General features: G+C 35.2%; 1 protein-coding gene across 8 annotated transcripts in view; it reads right to left on the minus strand.

Annotated features, from left to right (window-relative positions):
- Positions 1-3,723: 3,723 nt before the first annotated feature.
- Positions 3,724-20,630, minus strand: part of LOC149088641 (semaphorin-1A-like) — a 312,700-nt gene continuing 295,793 nt past the window's right edge. For 3 of the 8 annotated variants that reach the window (XM_089248399.1, XM_089248388.1, XM_089248417.1), the window contains 10 exons: positions 16,373-16,520; positions 16,118-16,239; positions 15,883-15,965; positions 15,503-15,728; positions 15,039-15,113; positions 13,920-13,984; positions 9,086-9,115; positions 6,862-6,981; positions 6,360-6,479; positions 4,145-4,602 (listed from right to left, as the gene is read on the minus strand). In XM_089248399.1, the coding sequence (XP_089104525.1) occupies positions 4,247-4,602; positions 6,360-6,479; positions 6,862-6,981; positions 9,086-9,115; positions 13,920-13,984; positions 15,039-15,113; positions 15,503-15,728; positions 15,883-15,965; positions 16,118-16,239; positions 16,373-16,520 (1,345 nt within the window). In that variant the 3' untranslated portion in view covers positions 4,145-4,246. Of the gene's footprint in view, positions 4,603-6,359; positions 6,480-6,861; positions 6,982-9,085; positions 9,116-13,919; positions 13,985-15,038; positions 15,114-15,502; positions 15,729-15,882; positions 15,966-16,117; positions 16,240-16,372; positions 16,521-20,630 lie in introns of all 8 variants that reach the window. The other 5 variants (XM_089248439.1, XM_089248431.1, XM_089248448.1 and 2 more) reach the window with 3 other exon arrangements.

Here is a 20,630-nt window from a genome sequence, read left to right on the forward strand (position 1 = left end):
AACCGTTCGTATTCTGAATGCCCATGAGTGGGAGATTCATTCCCCGTTTAATCCTATATATTGACCGTCCAGTTTTTAACCCTTACAGAGGCAATGACGCGATATCTCGTCAGACTTGATCTGCGTTATTTTGGCAATCCCGAAATACCTCGGGTTCTTAAAACCCTCTCATTTCGGCAATGGCGAGCCGGGCTACCTTTGTACAGCAGTCTTTCCGCCTGATAACATGTTTCCCATCTCTCCACTCCTCCCATTCAGCATGTCGATCAACTTACAGTGGGTGGAGTCGGGTTTTGTTCGAAGTCTGCTATCAGAAGGAATAAGACGATGTTTTTCCTTTTTCCTTCGAGGGAAGTATAGGATTATGCCTGCAGTATAAATAACAGAAAATAAAGCATTTTCTTCCTTGTTTTATTATTAGTATTTTCGTTATTTGCGGCGGGAGGTGGGGGGGGGGTGGCTAACATAGCCAAGCATCGCCCAACAGTAGCCATCAAAATCACGCCGACAAAAAAATCACCATCTTCTCAAAAGCAGGTCAGATTTCTATTCAAAGTCAGACTTCTATTCAAAACGCCAAGTCGAAGACATTACGTGGCTGAGCTAATTATGGCTGTTTGGCGAATTCTATCTTTTCCCCGCCAAAATCATACATTGCTTTTGTGATTTGACGCAATGGCGACGATAATCTACGCATTTCACAAAATTTTTAGAGGAAAAAAAGAAGCACTTTTGCAAGAAAAATTCTTCAGAAGTAATTTCTATTTCCCAAAAGTAGAAATTTTTTCAATCACAGTCAAAATTCGAGAGATGGCATTTTGGGAATCCGAGATATGGAGTAGAAATTTGGGAACCTCTCGAATAATCCGCGAGACTTGGCAGCTATGACTTTCAAGGGTTCTGCAGGGAGGAAAAACTGATCTAAATTATGAAAGCATTCTGATCACATGCGGTCCGTCCAGCATTGAAATTAAAGAGTGAGGTGGCTGGCAGGGATTCTACCCTGGGTAGAGGGGAATATAGGGCCAATATTATTTTTTTTTACACTATAAATTCACTGGAAAGGGGCCCGGCTAAAAACCGTGGCCTAGTTCTTTCTCTCCAGAATATGGGAGCCCATATTGTAGAGCAGATAGGTTGTTAAATCAAGAACGAATGGATTTGCTAACGAATTAAAAATATATGGAAAGCATCTTTAAATCACAAAAAGACATATATAAATGTAATAATTATTTTATAAGCTGCCTTTTTGGGCCTTGGCCTGTACTGACAGGCTACATATTCTGCTGTACAAATCGGGACCATAAACTTGACATGAGGGGAAAACACATCATATTAAGTACCCAAATAGTTACATGGAGTACCACTAATCCTAAAGACTGAAATCAATTTAACACGGATGTGATTATGATGCCTATTTCGCTTCTTATAATACATTAAATAGAGTTTTGAAATAAATATGAAATAATCAATACAATTTCCGAAAAAAAAAGATTGCTGTTTTACACAAATATTTTATAATATACAAATTTGATAATTATATATATATATTTTTTTAAATCTTTCCACACATATTCAATAAAAATAATTGATGAATTTTATTGCAATTTTCAAACAAGTGACGATCAACCATGTTAATTAATTAATCAATCATTAATTTCACAATATGGAAGCTTATTATCTATGTATAAATATTTGAATGACATGCGCATAGACACATCCAAATACATATTTGCTTCGAGTACAAATTTAGAGAAACAATTTCTTTACTAATGACATTATTTTTCCCCATTAGAAAAAATTTCAAGTATCGATATTTAGAAAATAAATCAATATTTCGCATAATTCCTTTTTTTTTTTAATATAATTTTTGCTAAATCATTTTATGCGAGTAATTTCTAAATTCTTCTTGCCGTTATTCTTGAATATTAAAAGTTTATTTTTTCTAAAGGAAATGTATTAGTCAACGCTTGCTAAATTTTACAAGTGTAAAATTAATATGTGGAATAATCTAAATAAAATAAAATTTCAATTATTAATACATTTAAATTAATAAAGCTATACGTGATTTTTCAATTCAGGTAATAAAAATGAGAAATTTTACCCAATATGCGTAAAATAATTTACGTGATGGAAAATACTGTGAATGTTTAATATTTATTGCGGATGAAATTTTCGAAATACTCATACATACAATCAGGGCCGTCTTAACGGGTACGTAGACCAAGGGCCCGAACATTTTTGGACTAATTTATAGCATCAGTGAAAAATACCTTCTGGTAGTAAAATGACAATAAAATGATAATTGCAAAATGAATAAATGTAAAAAATAAAATCTTCAATAGTTTGAAGGCCCTTTGTATCATTCGGGGCCCTGGGTCTAGGCACCGTTGAACGCAATGCATACAACATTTAACGAGCGTTGACTATATATAATATCGTATAATTTCATTTTTTTTCCACAATACAAACAATGACACCTATACAGAGACAAAAAACATTATAATTATATAATAATTATTATTTTAAATATAATTATGTGTTACAAAACGACGGACTGCATAGATGACGGCATACATTTCTCTTTTTTTTTCCTCAATTGAAGTCTTGAATTCCAATGAAGTTCATGCCGGTTTCTGAATTCATTTTTCATTCATTACAATGAAACTTGACTGTAAAAATAGGCTAGCGAATTTCCAAGTTTTTTTTTTAATGAATTATTATTATTATTTTGAATGTCAAATATTTAGTGCGCATGCGACGAACAGGATCGAGAGCTGCTGCAAAAAACATCGGTTACGCCATTGCCACGCAAGCGAACTAAAAACGGGACGCAAAAACCATGAAATAAAAACAAATATACGAACGTAAAAACGAACTAAAAGAACTTCCACGAACATACATAATGTGTAATATTTACATGTACACGAACCAAGAACTCGGCGGTATAGATGTGTAAAAAAAAAAAAGAAATCAACAAAATCTACACCATTGGGTGACCAAAAGAGCACTGAATACACACTGAATATACCACCATCCATTCGAGCGTCTTTCAACATGATTGCTAAATTATTATCCTCCTCTTATTTCACTGCAAATCGCGTGAAATTTAGAAAAATTTCAGTCCGCACATTCCGTGGAAAAATGAAGTGTATAAATTATACAAAGTAACTGACTAAGATCGCACTTTCACGGAAAAAATGGTGTAAAACAAGGAAGCACTCGTGTATGTATATTATATATATTCAGCAGTTATCAAACACACACACACATATATATATGTATAATATATATATATATACTCCGATATACAGGTCTGTGCGTCTGTAGTGTCAAATCCAATCCGAAACTCTCATCTAAGTTCTTCACTCTAGTAGAGCAACACACCACCGTTTAGGTTCTCAGGTGGCGTCAGTATCAACAGTGGCAAGAAAATGAAAAGCCATTTCTTCTTAAATATTCGCAATAATAATTATATACGCTACTGACAGTCCACACACACGTCACAGAAGCATTTTTTAAATGAAGAAAGCTGCTCTGAATTCTGAGGAATGGCATTCTTCGAAAAATTTTTTTTTTTCTTTTTCCCAAACAATCGATTAATCGATCAGTATAAATTGCCTTAGAATTCTTCTAAGGTGTCCAAATTAAAAATAAAAAGACTCCAATGTCTTCAATGTCCAAATGACTAAATTTCTAGAATTTGAGTTTTTTTTTTCCCCCTTCTTCTTTATGTAATGCTGTTTACAAACTTAAACAGTTCGTCTTTGGCCTCGTGGATAGCTGTACAGTAAATGACAGGAACAACTAAAATTTTCTGAATTTGAAAAAAAAAAAAAAAAACGAAATTAATGAACGCGTTTGAATGACTGTGGAAACACATGGTATAAGGGAGAGAAAAAAAAAACCAATTAAATTCCACTATGTACAGCTGTGTAAGTATTTACGGGAATGATAATAAATTGTCTCATGAGAGATTAGAAATAGAAGAAAACAAGAAATCTTCCGCGTATACACACATACATACAGGTATGATGAGCACGTTCATTATGGATCCACCTGAACATTTTTTTTAGGTCATCGTCATCATCGTGCATAATATCCAGGACTTTTGCTCATAAAAAAGCTGCTATTATTATTATTATTATTTTTTTTTTTTTTAGTACGAACGCTGTATATTTTTTTTCTTCTTCTTCTTATATTATGCTTTCGACATCTTCTCTCAGATCCCTGGTGCATATTCAAACTATAAGTAAATTTTTTTGACTTTCTGGATGGGTTTGTTATCGGCCGAGCTGTTGGCGGTCTTTCCAGTCTTTGGCGGGACGTTCAGCACCAGGTTGATAGGCTTGTTATTTACCGTTGCTGGAAGGAAAGTGTCCAAGTTTCTGGGATCGATCCGTGCGTTGTGCTGCTGATCCAGGTAGGGGGCTTCGTCGTAAGGGGATTCGACCTCTTCGCTGCGGCACCTACGGCTGAAGATGTAACCACTTATGAAACCGACGACTAATGATGAGACGATGCTCGACGTGACGGCTATGGCCAGTGTCTCGGCCGTGTATATCAGGTTGTAGTCCCTTGATGCGTCTGGTGGGCTGGGATCTAAGAAAAAAAACGATATGCGGAATATAAGAATGAGTCAACAAATTCAATTACAGTATATGCATGGTATCCTGAAGTGGACTGAGGTTGTTTTAAAGAAGCAATATTAAAAGAACGAATGTTATAACAAATAATAATTTAGCAACAGATTTGTAGGACAGGTCACAAATATATTTAGAGGTTTTCCAATTATCAGTATCGAATCTAGCCTAGAAATGGTCTCACAAGTTACAGTTGATGAGCAACGGATAAGGGTAGATTCACATCTACAGATACTCACAGTGTCGTGTCAGATTCGGCAAACATTCTTTAACATAAAACCAATACACGCATTCATATCTAACGTATCATCACCGCGCAGACAGACATTTTTATGTTAAAGAATGTGTGTCTGACACCACATGTTGAGTGTCTGTAGATGTGAATCCAACCTAACCCATGCGTGGCCAACCCACTATGCATTAACTTCAATAATTAATATTATCGTCAAAATTTTGAACGTTTTTTTTCCCTTGTGAATTAGTATCGTAGCCTACCACTCAAACACCTATATTTAGTAAATTAGGCCCCTCTAAAGAATGGTGAAGAGAAGGATAAAGTGATTTAGTTTTGTTTTTCATTTTTTAAGCACTCGTGGGCATCGTCGTGAAAAAAATTATAGGAGGGGGGCCTATATATACTAAGGATGTCAATTTTTGTAAATTTATTACATACGCTATACACATTTTGATAACCAGATTTAAGACTAAAAAAATAATTTTTTTTCCCGAAGAAAAAAGAGAATTTTCATGAAAACGACAATATGGCCAAATTACGGTGCAAAAACGGGATGTTTGGTCTCATAAACGTTTGGAGAGGGGAAAAGGGTCGGAATCCGGGATAAACCTTTAGAGAAGAGAGCAGAGGATATAGAAAAAGTCAGAGAACTGCTAGTTTTTAGAACAATGACGAAATTTTCCTCCAAGAAATCAAAAAGTTTGGCAGTCCAACGAAGCTTTGCATCATCTGACGAATCATTCAAATCATTATAAATGAACAAGCTCTGTCTGTCGGTAAGAGATTCTCAACTCTCAGAAAAGCTTCCTAAATAAATCTTGTTGCCTGTCCCACAAATCTGCACACACGCATACCCGGAACAATTTTACTCTTTACGCTAGATGTTTTCCTCGTATTATTTTTAGAACGAAAATGCCAATCAATTTCATGACACTCTTTTATTATGATACACATAAGATGAACGAAGGTTTTTAACAACTGGCTGTTGCGAAGATGAATTTTTGGAAAGAGAGAAAATTCAACTGCCTTCTTGCGGGGAATCGAACCCACGTCCTTTCTCTTTCCGGGTGAACGCCCTAGACTACAAAGGCAACGAATCTCTCAACCTTTCTTTGGAGCTCGTGTACGCTGAAAGGGACCGTACACATGGACGGCCGGACCTGACTCAGATGGTGACTTATGCAATGATGGCATCACTCTCCGCTACCATACAAAGGTTTTTAACAACTGGCTGTTGCAGTCCGTGTACGGTCCCTTTCAGTGCACACGAGCTACAAGGAAAGATTTGAGAGATTCGTTGCCTTTGTAGTCTAGTGCGTTCACCAAGAAAGGGAAAGGACGTGGGTTTGATTCCCCGCAAAGGCAGTTGAATTTTCTCTCTTTCCAAAAATTCGTCTTGGCAACAGCCTAGTTGTTAAAAACCTTCGTATGGTAGTGGAGAGTGGCGTCATCATTGCACATAAGATAAACCCATTACTTACCACTGTCACTAGTGTCCGGCGTTCCTTGTGGAGCAGGCCTGCTGCTGAGATGGTTGTCGTGTCGACTTGCACTCTGGTGTGGAGATCGTTGAGGGCTATTATCCTTTACCGGAGGACGACCTGGAAAAATATTTCCATAGAACAAGACTTTAACAACACATTTCCAAACAAGTGAACATGCCCCCTACCATAACTTGATAACAGCTCGATATTAAAATAGGTCGTTATGTAAATTATAATAAAGATTATTTTTTACATCCTTTTTTGCAGCATTTATGGTCTTAAAAACTATTTACCATACAATACTACAAATCGAAACGTGTATTTATCGCCTCATAGTGTAGCACTCATGAGTTAGGTGGAATATTGAAGCACAATAATTACATACAAAAGAGCACATTGACATTATCACATGGCCACACATCAAAAATATTACAATCCTCTAAACGTAAACCCCTTTCATGAATAAAAAATTGGAAATTTTTTTGAAAATGAAACTAACCGATTTCGCTGATATAGTTGTAGTCCAAGTATCCCCCGTTGTTTGGGCAGACGCACTTGTAAGGACACGGTGGACATGAGGGAGGTGGTGGAGGAGGTGTTGTCACAGTTGTACTGGATACTGCGGATTGTTGCATTTTGACCATTATTAGTTACGATTATTTTAATTATTCTTTTAAATAAAAAAAAATCATAAACACAAAAAACGAAACAGGAACAAAAATGATTAAATCATGCATCAAATTAAAACAAAATCGCATTGAAATTTTTCATTTAAGATGTATGTTTTTCAAATAGGAGCTATGTTTAGCTATCAATGAACGAAATAAAAATAAAATAATGCATTGTTTTCTCAGAAGAAAAAAGAAAATCAACATAACTAAATAAGACAAAATTCTGGAAAGTATGTTGCTACCTATTCCTGAGGAAGGAAATGAAAAATTCTAATGAGATGTGATAAGTTAATGAGTTGCCTTTGAACGCTTTCAAGTATGATCGTGTGCAAACAAAATTTCTTATTTGTTTTCTCAATGATTTTGTAAGAAAGGATGATAAAGATCAAAGAGGAAGATGGGAAGAGCAATTTGTGTTATTTCCTGGAGAGAGCTGTCATGTTGAATTTTGTGCAAGCACTAGTTTGGAGTGTAGAAATTTGTCAACACTGATGTGGTATGAAGATTTTTCAACTATATTTCTCACTATAATAAGCTTTGCTGTGTAAAAGAATGAGTTTCGTTTCTTCTCTTCTTCAAAAGTCGCCACATTTGAGATAGTTATTGATATTTATTTTGCAATGACTTCGATATTCTATTCGTATTGGGTCGTCCAAAAAGTTCTCAGTGTGATTAAACTACTTTTTATCTTAGTAAAATAAACATTCCGTGGGTAAAGAAAACATTCAGGGCTCACAAGCCAGCTTAACCCAAAAATATTTTGTATCTGTATTTTTGTTGAATGGATAAACTACCTTATCTTAAAAAACCAAAAGATGAAAGTCTACTGATATGTCCAGTTTAGCTTTCATCATAGTATATAGTTTCATTTCAAATATTTGTTGCTCAATATGAATATAGGAAGTCGAATTTAAGGCACTTGATGCCATTACTTTTTTTTGGAAATTGGCGGCAATATTGCTTGAACTTGTTTAAATACTGTAGTTAAGAAGTCTTACGCAAATCATGTTTTTCATACAAAAAAAAATTTTTTTTTCTTCTTTAGTTCGCAGTCTTTTTATATCTATTAAAAGAATTTACAAGGAATGGAATGGAATAGCTAAGGCAACGTATAACGATGCCATGAAAATAGCAATTCATAAAAACCTAAATTGTTCATTTGAAATTCAGTATGGTTTACAAACATTCCTGTGTCCAGGATGCTAAACCTTTTTGGAGAGTGCAGGGCCACTGGACTGGTTTCGAAACGTATCGTGGGCCACTTCAAAAATCTGGAAGTTTGGTGTGCAAGTGTGTTCAGGTCACTAAAGGGGAATTGGGAAAATTTCGCGACCCCTTCAGTGGTTCGATAATTGGTCACAAGTCAAAATTGAGAAGAAAAAACCCATTTTGTTTTATATGACTCAATTTTTTTACACATTTCTAAATAGCAGTATGAAAAATTAACGTCACTCATAAAACTCCCAAAACAGTTCCTGGACGATCCAATACAAATCGGACATGAACTATATTATCAACAGACACAATTTGCTGTAATGATCGGAAATCGGCACATGTAAGGAGTCAACAACATCAAACATTCATCCATAAAAATGGTTCGGTGAGACAAGGGTATAGGATGGGAGGAAAATAAATACCGTTTAGACATTCAACATGCAATAATTGAATATAGCAGATGCAACATTTATAAATAGTGTAGGCGTGTTTCATGCGAGTTCGATATTAACGTATGTTGGTGTGATCTGATAACAACTAATTTATTGGTTGGATATAAGGAAGTAAATCAAACAATCAAACACTGATTTTCTCTCCTGGGCATAACCAAAATTAAAATAATCAATATCAAGTGATTGAATTGAAAATAAAAATAAACTCATAATTTTCCTCTTAAGCGACCAAATCATAACACCGATCTCAGAAATTAATTTCTAATTTCCCGAATGTGCAGAAAACTTTATTGATTTTTAAACATTTAACAGAAAATAAGGGGGAAGTGAGACAGATTTTCTTTTAAGGAAACGACACAACATCGAACTCGAAATAAGAACTCACCAGTTGTTATCACTGTTGTTGTTTTAGCATCTGAAAGAAAACGATGTCCTGTGATTAGTATCCTAATCAACTGAAATAATAATACCTCAATCAAAGAAGAAGAAAAAAAAACACAAAACAAAAGAAAATTAAAATAAATTTCGGTTCAAAGAAAAACTAATTTTTTTTTTTGATTTTTAAACATAAAATAACAAATTAAAAACAAATAATCAAAATAAAATCAACATAAATTGCCACACATTTCATGTTTCAAATTGGCAGTTCAGTAAGTTGTTTCTTTTGCGTTCTGAATCACATTTTGTCAACGCTAACCCATGAGTGCTCTACTGAAGACGATAAATTTAGGGAACAAAAGAAAAATGATTTTTTTTCTCCAGATTTTTCGGGTTGTATCACAAGTTATAATAGACGTAAGAAACTAATCAAATACTTACTTACCAAATGAAGAATATCATTTTAGACATTTAGCAAAGAAATACGTGTTTTGATACACTTTGCTATTCAACCAAAGAACCACTTTCGAAATACATAATTATAAGAGTGAGGTAAATTTTCTACTTTTTATTATAAAACTTTTATGGTAATGAATGAGCTGAGAATTAGAACAAGTTTTGCACTTTTGTTATGCAAAATATGTTTAGATGTTATTACGTTCGCGAACCAGTTTCAAACCCAATACGATTCTATGATTTTTATAATTATCCAGTATCACACAGGGTGATTCCATAATTCCCCCTTGCCGTATTTAACTGGTGAACCGTTGATCATACTTCCAGTGATAAAACTATCCGAATAACATGTAGAAGTCAGATACGGTATCATATTGCAAGGGGTTGTGTAGTTATTGAAATAAAACTATTATCGTTTTATACGGATGTACTGTTCTCAAAAACGCAATTGGAAAGGTGTTGCCACGTCTCTCCGGATGACAAAAAAAAAAAAAAATCTCGTGTTTGTAAGTGGAATATTCGCTGAAAAAATTGAATTCAAAAATCGGAGGTAACTTGAGAAAGAGCAGCATAAACGAGATCAGTTCTCCGTTAATTTATGGTGTTCTTTCCCATCTTTTCTGTGATTTTGAATTAAAATATTACAGCGAATAATACACTTAAAAACCGTCGAAGTGTTTTTTGTTGGCCTCAGGAGAGACAGGGCAACTGCATTCTAATTAGGTTTTTAAAAACATGGTGTCGTTAATTTTTTCTATATTTCAATAACTACACAACCCCTTTCAACAGAAATGACGTATCAGAGTTTTAAATGTTATTTGGATACTTTATCTAATTGAAAGTGTGCTTCTATGATCAACGGCTGGACAGTAAAATATGACAAGGGGAATTATGGAGTCACTCTGTATATAGTGTCACAAACTATTTAATGCAAAATTCAATCTAATATAAAAATTGCCATACTTTATAATATTTCAATGAGAATTAGGCCTACTTATCTATCGAAATAGGTCAAATAAGTCATACCAGCTGTAAATGCGGCCCAATAAGCATTCATACACTAACCTAGATAATTTATTGATATTTTTAATATTTTTTCAGATAAATTTTAAATACATTTTTTTCGTGGCACAGGGTGGGGGCGGGGGGGGGGAAGTTCGGTTTGTTTCATATGGCTTGATATGACAATTTGGGCTGAAAAATATTACTTAAAGTTACTTTTTATCTCACAGCTTGAAAATAGCCTTCTTCTTCCAGTATGACCCATAAATACCGGAATATCAGGCTACTTCTGATGTAAGTACAGTACTAACGGAATACCATTTCATTAAAATCATCCCCGAAAATATCTGACAATATTTGTAAAACCATATTCTTATTGCTTTCGTGAAATTTCGCATTGAAGTCGACGAGCAGGGGACAAAAAAGCCTGCACGTTTTAGGAAACTAAATAATTTTGCAGTTTCCCGTTCAGAAAATACAGGGAATTGAATTAGAGAAATTTTTAAATGCTTTCTCCTGGAAATGCTTCTGACAGTTTCTGTGAAAAATGTGGGGCAAAAAAACCTTTTTTAGGAGCTCATGGAAAAGTTCAAAATTTTAGAATTAGGAATTAGAAAATCTTGAAAATTCGTTCTATATAAAATTTCGAAAATTTATTCTTACAAAAAAATTCTGGCGTTGGTGCAAATGAAAAATTTTAGCCTAAATATACAACACAATCGTAATCTATCAGAACTGGATTCAACGTTAGCATTTTCAGAAAAAAACATAAAAATGTCTAAATTTCGACTTTTAAATTATGCTTTTTAAAAACGAAAACAATTAAATTACTATAATATTGACGATTTCTACCAATCAACGTCGATGCAGCGTAAATTTAAAATGAACCATTCAATCCCAGGACCCAAAAACATAAAACATAACTTATATACTTTTCTCAAGAACTTCCAAAACATATATAGAATTCCCATTAGTAAATGGCACATTTTCCATACAATCATCTATATTAATATAAACATGAATACGTAAACGAATTATAAGCATCACAAAGCTCGTTAGAATTAATAGCGAGGCACCTCATATTTTTTTTCTGACAAAAAGCTTTTAGCGTAAAGCTGATAAGACCGGATAATCTAATTGAATACCTTTAGGATGCCAGATGTCGGGGGGAAAAAAAAGACAAATGAAAATCTGGAAATGGATGTCGTAAAAGGAGAAGAAAACAAATATTATACGAGTGTAGCGCACATTATATTACTACTATAGTCGAATTTCGTTTTAACGAATACCGTTATAACGAAAATCTCGTTTTATAACGAACACTTTTCTAATTCCCCAGATAAGTTTACATAGGAGCAATGCAAAAACCTGGAATTTCTTTCTAACGAAATTTCGTTATAACAAAGGGATTTTTCCAGTCTGTTTGAGTTCGTTATAACGGGATTCAACTGTATTACTGATGAGTGATCTACAATATGTCGTCCCTTTTATGATCCATCAAAAAAATTTTGAGAGGATTATCTAATTTTTTTTTTTTTGGTTTTATATTTCTCTATATCGTGTGGGAATATTTTAAAACTATCTGCAAACATTCTGAAAGTTTCTGTGTAAAATCAGTAAAAGGTACAAAAATTCTAGTTTTAGGATTTTTTAGCCCATAGAAAAAATAAAAATTAAAAGTTTTAGAATCAGGGATTGCCATAAATCTTGAAAAATTGATCTTATCAAGAGTACTGGCACTTATACTGTATCGATCTCTCGCGGATCTCTCTCAGAATCTTCGCCGTGGACTTGACGATGCGTGAAAACTCACAGGAACGAGGATTTGTGAGAAGAAATAATAAGTAAGAAAAAGAAGAAACACTTTACATCAACTAGAATTCCTGCTAAACTACAGCAGCCATTCGTGCATATGCCTCCTCTTCGAATTCTTCTGCTCGAGTCCATAGAATCTCGCTTTTCTATTCTAACAATCTCATGCCACGCGTACGTTACATACGTTAAGAAGCCTTCTCAAATTTCTACCCTTCAAGTACGTGGCGTAAACAGTCCCAGTTTTAAAGAGCCCATAGAATAAAATTTAAAAAAATTAGAACCGGAATTGCCGAAAATCTTGAATATTTGGTCTTACCAAAAATCCTGGCATTTATACCAATGACACTTTTCATCTTGGAGCACCAACGCATTCTTAATTTATCAGAACTGGATTCAGAGTTAGCATTAAAATAGCAGTTTTTTTTAATTTAGACAACTTTCTTTGACATGAATTCTGAGTTCAATATTATTGATTTCCACCAATCAAGAGAACGACGCCGGATAAATTGAAAATAAACCATTCAATCCTAGGATCCAAAACAATACATAGCTGCCTTAACACTTTTACTCAACTTTCAAAACATATGTATCAAATCCCCATTAACAAATGGCATATTTTCCAAATAATCACCTGCATTAATACAAACATGGATACCTAAAAGAACTATAAGTACCAAAAAGCTCGTTAGAATTAATAGCGAGGCACCTCATATTTTTTTCTGACAAAAAAAAAAAAAAAGCCTTCAGCCTTCAAAGCTGATAACACCGGATAATCTAATTGAATACCTTTACGATGTCCGACGTCGGAAGGGGAGGAAAAGAAAAGGAAAAATAAATGAAAATCTGGAAATGGATGTCGTAAAAAAAAGGAGAAGAAAAAAAAATATATATTATACGAGTATAACGCGCGTTATATTACTACTACTACTGATGAGTGATCTACAATATGTCGTCCCTTTTATGTTTCATCAAAACCATTATGAGACGGTCATCCAATTTTTTTTTTTTTTTTTGGGTGGTTCTTTTTCCCCTTTTCTCTATCCGTGGGAATATTTTTTATGGCAGATTGTAACATCCCTTGTCTCTATATATTTATTTTTGCTCTTTCCGCTTTTTTTTGTTTGTGTCCAAAGAAAAATGTTTATTTCTCCAGAAAAAAAACGAAAAAACCTAAGGATAAAACCTTCATTACCTTCGAGGATAAAGTATATATATATATTTTTTTTTTTTTGCTTGTGTTTGTTTGTGTTTTTCCCCCCTGTCTAGTTACTGCGTAAGAAAATAAATTTTGGTACAATGTTCTGACGTCTAGCAAAGAGAGAAAACACTGTTATATCAAGAAAAAAAGAAACACCAATCTGATAGCTGTAATAATAAGACTGAAAGCAAATGTCCGTATATGCCCATATCTTTTTTTTTTTTACTAGTGGTCTCTAATATTGACCATTGAGGATAGGACAATGGATTTTTTTTTGGGGCGAAGGATGTTTCAAGTCATAACACTTACTAACGATGTAATAACTGATGATATTTTTGTGTGTGTGTGTGTGTTTTTGATAGGCACTCACCCTCAGGACATCTTGAATCCCAGCCTTCTGGAACATTCTGAACGAATTTTTCACTCTTCCATATCCTGATGGGAGAAGAAGAATTACAAATATGAATGATTCAAAATCAAAAGATGTATTTTGAGTTCATAATTTTTATAATTATTCATAGCATGGTTGCACAAACTCCGACCGTTGAATAATTTCGTCCCGCAGTTTTTCCCTCCCCCGAAACTACGTAAAATAAATAATTTTGATTTGTCTTTATCAACGTTGCCATTTATTTTAGGCCCTTCGACAACTCACTCCGATTTTAGTCGGTCTTTGACAAAATAATACAGGATGATTCATAAAAGATGGGGAAAAAATTAGAGGTGATAGTACACACCAATGCAAACAATTGTCATCAAAGAATGCACGGTCTAACATGAAACGCAAATGCGCAAGCGCGTTTCGAAACGGCCGTTCCGCAAACGTTAAAACGCCATTCTTGTTGAAATTTATCGGGAGAAAAAGAACAGCCTGCATGTAAATGTAACCTGGGGAAGAAGAAGAAACCGTATGCAAATCTGCGTGGGAAGAATCCCCCAGGGGATCCCTGGAAATCCTCACCAGGGGAAGCCACATTTCTCTTCTATGCAAAAAATAATTAAAAGCGAATTAAAATTCGAACTAATTCATCAATGTAAAAGGCAACACAATTTACTCCAAAAGATTCGAGTGGACCGAAAGGATAATTCTTTGACAAACGTTTTTCATTCACAATGCTTTTATTAAAAGCATTGATTTTTCTTCAAAGTTCAAAATTTAAGCTTTGAAGAAAGCTAAGTAGCTTTTAAAGAGCACTCGAAGAAGTTTTGTAAGAAGTACACGGCCTACGACGCAATTACGCAGCTATTTAATGACCCCTGGAAGAAGTTTTTGAGGACGTATACGACGAAAGAGTTTACAGTGTTTACGACAAATCGAATGAGTTATTTAGCCCTCATACGGCATACCCAGGAAGTTATTGAGATTCCATACTGGCTGCGGAAGTAATCCTGAAATGCGACCCGCAAGCCGGAAAGTTTGTGTATCCATCATGAATGGATATTCCATTAAAAACATCCATTAAAAATTCTTCCATTAAAAATACCTTACCTCGCTTTCGAACTCGTACAGACTCTCTGGTTCATGTCCCAGGCGCAATAAGGATCTTGTAACGCTACACATGCACTGTAAAAATTGAAATAAATGATTTTGGATAAGTTCTCATGAATTTTTAATCATCGAATATTGAATAATATGGAAATCCGATTGCTATATATGTTGAAATTAATTTCGTTTCTTTTGTCTTAATTTTTCTCCTTTTTGCTTGTCTTTATCATCACTATATTATTTCAATATTAGGTATGAATCAAAGTATATCTAGATGCGCGTTTTGTTATATATGACACATTAAAAACTTCCAAATAGTACAAATGGTTATGAAGTCATATATTCTTGGAAATTGAAAAATATCAGGCTCATATTATAATAAATATAATTATTTATTTCATTTTGAATCATAGTCTTAGAAATGAAGGTGCGATTTGGAACACAGTTATTTACGTGAGTAATTTTACCTGCATGTCCTTGCATGTCGCTCGCAGTTATGCAACGGAATAGTCAAAATCTCATCCTGAGATACGACCACTAGTTTGGCCTCGTACATGGTATGGTACACCAGCAGGTTCGTGATAGGCACCCGCTGTGGGAAGACTAGCATCTCTTCTATGATGATGGGTATGACACTTTTCGAGCTGCCGCCCGCGCTGCCGCCATTGACAGCTTTTATGACTTTTCCGTTGTCTTAAAAATAGAAGAAAAAAAATGGAACAGAAATATATTCCGTCAGTATTCAATTTTATAAATGACCAGCAGAATGCGAGTTAAAAAAATTAATTGAATAAATAAATTCAAAAAAATTGAAGAACTAAATATATCTTCTTATATTGCGAATTACCTGTTCCGATAAAAAGTACATCGAATTTCTTGCCGTTCGCAGTTTCAACTTGCGGATCAACTGCAATGTATGTGTAGCGAAATCTAGAAATCATAATTAAAATTTAAAGTTATCAAAAAAAAAAAATTTCAAATGTAAAAAGAAATAGATAACTTTTTCTCACTGTTTCAACATGTTAAATTTTCACTAAAAGTATTCCGATGTGAAAGAACATTAACGATGAAAAAGAACATACTGAAAGCCTGTATACAGGACAAGAGGCTTTCCCCAGAATGCCGGGACCGCATGATCCATCAAATTGTGATTCTTGATGAAGTTCACCGTCATCTCCGGCAGAGTGCGTGAATCATTGACACACTATTGGACAAATAAAGAAAAAAGACGAGTATATGTACTTGATGTTTTTAACAGGTTTTCAAATACTTGCAATCTTTGCAATTTGTTACTGCTCTATGCACCTTAATTATACTAAATATGTATTGTGTTCTACCTGTCCAGGTCTAGGCTCTGGCACTTTAGAGTTTTGGACGGGTAACCAATTGAAGTTGATATCTTCTTGGCCCTTGAAAGGTCCGTCGAACGTTTTCAATACGTCCTCCAGACGGAATGCGCAGACAGCTGAACCGCTTATGCTATTCCTGCAGATAAAGATACATTCATTGTAGAAATAATCGTAACATAAAAAAATCATAACAGTTGAACATAAAAAAATGGTGATCAATGAAGAAATACAGTGAAATTTCATTATAATGAGACTTGAATATATATGAAGTTGACTATATATTATTGTTAACACACGCAAAATCGTAACTATAAGGCGAAAACACACGCCTTAAAACTCACGATTTGAAATATTGTTTTTTTAATATCTAGCGTAACTATAATATAATATGTAGTATAATAATAATGTCATTTAATTATATTATATATTAATGAATTTATAGAGTGGGCACAAAGTCCGTAAAAACTTCAAAAATTCAGAAAAACCAGAAAAATAACCAAAATAAAAAACGGTTTGGCAGCAGTCGCTGGGCCACGGGAATTCTTTTAAGAGAGAAAAATTAAATTAAAAACAGCCGATAGGTGACGCTAACTTACACAAGTCAAAGAACAGATGCGCAAATAGCGAACAGAATGCCTCCACATCGTTTGTTACAGCAGTATGTGTCCCACATGACCACCACCACCATGGAGAATAGCACGTTGCAGGCGAATCACAAATTCAGCAACGGGTGCAGCAGGTCTACATACACGGTTTACAACGCTGAATTGGTTGTGGGTTAGGAGCGCAAGTTCTTATAACCATCTCATTTGCATATTTCTACCGAAGTCGCTCGTACCAGCACCACCTATTGGCTGATTTTAGAGTTATTTTTTCCCGTCTTAAGAACAATTCTCCTGACCTAGCAATGCCAACCCTACAAATCGTGTTTTATTTCGATAATTTTTCCGGTTTTTATGAATTTTTAAAGTTTCTACAGACTTCTTGCCCACCCTGTATATTTAAAATAATGGATCGCTATCCGTTTCCTTTTTGAAATTGGCAAAAAATACACTGTAGGGCGCGTATAATGATAACAGGGGTGGGAAGTGACTAAGTCCATTTCGGAGCAGCTCTGGAGCAGCAAAATTCAGGATTTGGAGCAGCAAATTCGGGATTTGGAGCAGTAAAATATGGGATTCTGAGCAGATATTCATAAATTGGAGCAGTGAAATTAACAAGAATATATTAACCCTCAACCCTTTTCAAAATAAAACTGCACTGTCTTTTGTTATCAAACATCTTTTCGTCAGCTTGATTTTTGTTTTTGGTGTTTTAGGCTTTTGACACCTTGTTTGAAAGAGCGGCTGTCATAAAATTTTTTGCACCAGTCTATTTAAGATGATTTTTGCTTACTGCTGCCTTGAACAGAAGCACTTCAAATGAGCTAAAAAAATTTTATAAGTTTTAAATTTTTTTTATACTTGGAAAGAAATTGTTGCAAAATGGGAGAGAATTTCGGAAAAATCAACTCGATGTTTGGCGATTCAGCACTCATTATCTGGCGAGATTGGCGATCTGATATTCGATATTTGGCGATTTAACGCTCGTTATTCGGCAACATTGGCGATTTAACGCTCGTTATTCGGCAACATTGGCAATTTAACGCTCGTTATTCCGCAACATTGGTGATTTAACGCTCGTTATTCGGCAAAGTTTCTAAACTAACATTCGTAATTCGGCGAACATGCGCTTTTTACTCCCGGAAAGAAAATTATTTTCACGCAACATCGGGATTTAACACAATGACAATCGACTACAGTAATTTCTGCTGCTTCCAGTGACGACTTTTTTTTTAACGGAAACACTCGAATTTGCACTTTAAAAGCTGAAAGGCATTGCAAACCATCTTCAGTTCCACGATCACGGACAATATCGGGGTTTCGCGATGGAAAGCCCGATCAGGGGCCGATAGTTCAAGGCGATAGTTTAAGTATAGTGGAATAAAACACGCTCTTCTCGTAAAGAGACGTTTCGTGGCTAGCAGGAACAAAAAATTTTTGGCGTCCTTTCCGAAATTCCGGGCATACTGAAGCAAAATTCGCTATTTGGCGCAGAAAAATGTGAAAATACGCTATTGGAGCAGGATGGCGCAAGATATTAGTTTTGGCGCAGTGCGGCGCAATTGGCGCAGAGTTCCCACCCCTGTGATAATGACGATGGGCACTGAAGGAAAATGACCCGTTGCATCTGAAAAGCATGAGCTATGTTGTCCTCATTTCCCCAATCTCGAGCCGAGTTGCACGGGCACCGTGTCCGTTTTCCGCCATCAGAAAGGGGGGAGGGGGGTGCCCAGCGAAGGGTTTAGTGTAGAAGAGCCCTTGCCTTGCCCTCCCGGAACTTGAATATATATGTTAAAATGAAACTATAAGCAATTCCAAACAACAGTTGAAAAATATCCGTTGTAGAAAGGTTTCCCATTCAAGTATTACGTAAGCATATTTTCAGCCATTTCTGACCCCCCCCCACCCCCCCACCCCCGTCAGCAAAAGTGAGCAAGACACTGACCTTTTTTTTTTAATTTTCCTCGGACGGCCGCGGAGCCCCTGGAGAGTGCATAAGGAGCCCCCAGGGCTCCGCGGAGCACCGGTTGAGAACAGCTGGATTAAACAACTCTATTATTTTATAGCTGGCATTATTGCCTGGCTTATTGTTGGCTTCAGGGGAGAAAGGGCGACGACTTTCTAATTGGGTTCTTGGCATAGGGTGTTCATATAAAAAGTTAATTTTCTTTTTATTTTAATAACTATACAACCCCTTGCAACAAGAATGACGTAGTAGCTGAAGTTCCTGACTTCACACATTTATATTCCGCAAGAATGACTTGCCACCGTTTTCTTGCTATCCCATTTCGTAAACCCTCAGTCGATAGTGGGGCACTCTATACTTCCTCTTAGTAATTATTTTACAGGAGTGAAGCATTTAAATCTCAATTCCACTGATAACGCTACTAATTTTGCATATTTTACTTTAATTTTATAAATTTTTATTCTTTCTATTACAGAATTCAACCCTCACAAAAACATTACCAGTTCTTATTTAATCCTGAACTAAATTTATTTCCAACTGAAACTAAAATCAAATCACCGCAAATATTTCTCGAATAAATAGATAAAGGGTCAAGCGATAAAAATAAAGGGGGGGACTCGAACAAGGAATAAAGTGAAATGGGCGAGAGACTCTTTCTCTCGCGATATCCTTCGAGCTATTATCTCATTTGCGGCAAATCAGCCGAGGTGAGTCACCACTTAATTATCGGTCCACGAGATAGAATAAAAAAGAAAACTATTAATGTGTATGACTCTCTCCATTCTCTCTCCTCACACAATCTTTATATATATAACTTAGTTACAGACCAAAGGAAGGAAAGAGAGAGAGAGATAGAGAGAACTAACACACAAAAGCTAGAAATAACAGCCGATTAAAAGGAATCAAGGTCGTTACTCTTATTAAGGTATCGCTGAAGAATCATGGACGATTTATCCAATTTACTGGTGTTATCTCTCTCTCTTTCAAGGAGACAAGGCAACTGGAAAACAATAGGAGGGAAATAACGGAAAAAGTATAAAAAATGTGATTAAAAAAAAAAAAATGGAGAGAAATGCAACAGGAGGTAAACGGATTGATATTGTATAGATTAGGGAACATAAATGATGTACGGTAGACATTGCCATTGACAGTACCTGGGGCACTTCCCGAACTGGCCTGACATTGGACATCTGGTATTTTTTGAACAGCCAAGACGTAGGCCGAACATACGCATTATAGACACCTATAATCCAGAAAGCATGCACGCTTTCTGCTGGTATGCACTTATGCCATCCCACGGTTCCTAAGCTTAGGGCAAGGCTCCAGGATTCAGGTGGCATGGGGTATGCCGAGAAAACCATAATGCACCATATCAGGTGCAGTGATTTTTTTTTTTTTTTCGCAGCGTCTCTTTCGAGAGATTTAAATATGCAGCTGGACCTCATAATGCACTTAGGTTTAACAACGGGTTTTATTTTTTTTCAGTAATTTCTGTATTTATATTTGTGTTTTATCGCCCCCGATGTAACGATTTCATTCAATTTAATGAATAAAATGTCATTTTTATATGATTAGTTGAATCAGTTTTTGGACTGTACTTGCCTCTACAGAGAATTCGGTAATTGACTCTAATATTAGAGACGGGTTATAGGGATAGTGGAGGTAAAAGGCGAGAGAA

The sequence above is a fragment of the Pholcus phalangioides genome, unplaced genomic scaffold (genome assembly GCF_987345545.1).
Source record: "Pholcus phalangioides strain wild (caught in Gottingen) unplaced genomic scaffold, Ppha-v1.0 ptg000003l_1, whole genome shotgun sequence".
NCBI classification, from domain to species: domain Eukaryota; kingdom Metazoa; phylum Arthropoda; class Arachnida; order Araneae; family Pholcidae; genus Pholcus; species Pholcus phalangioides.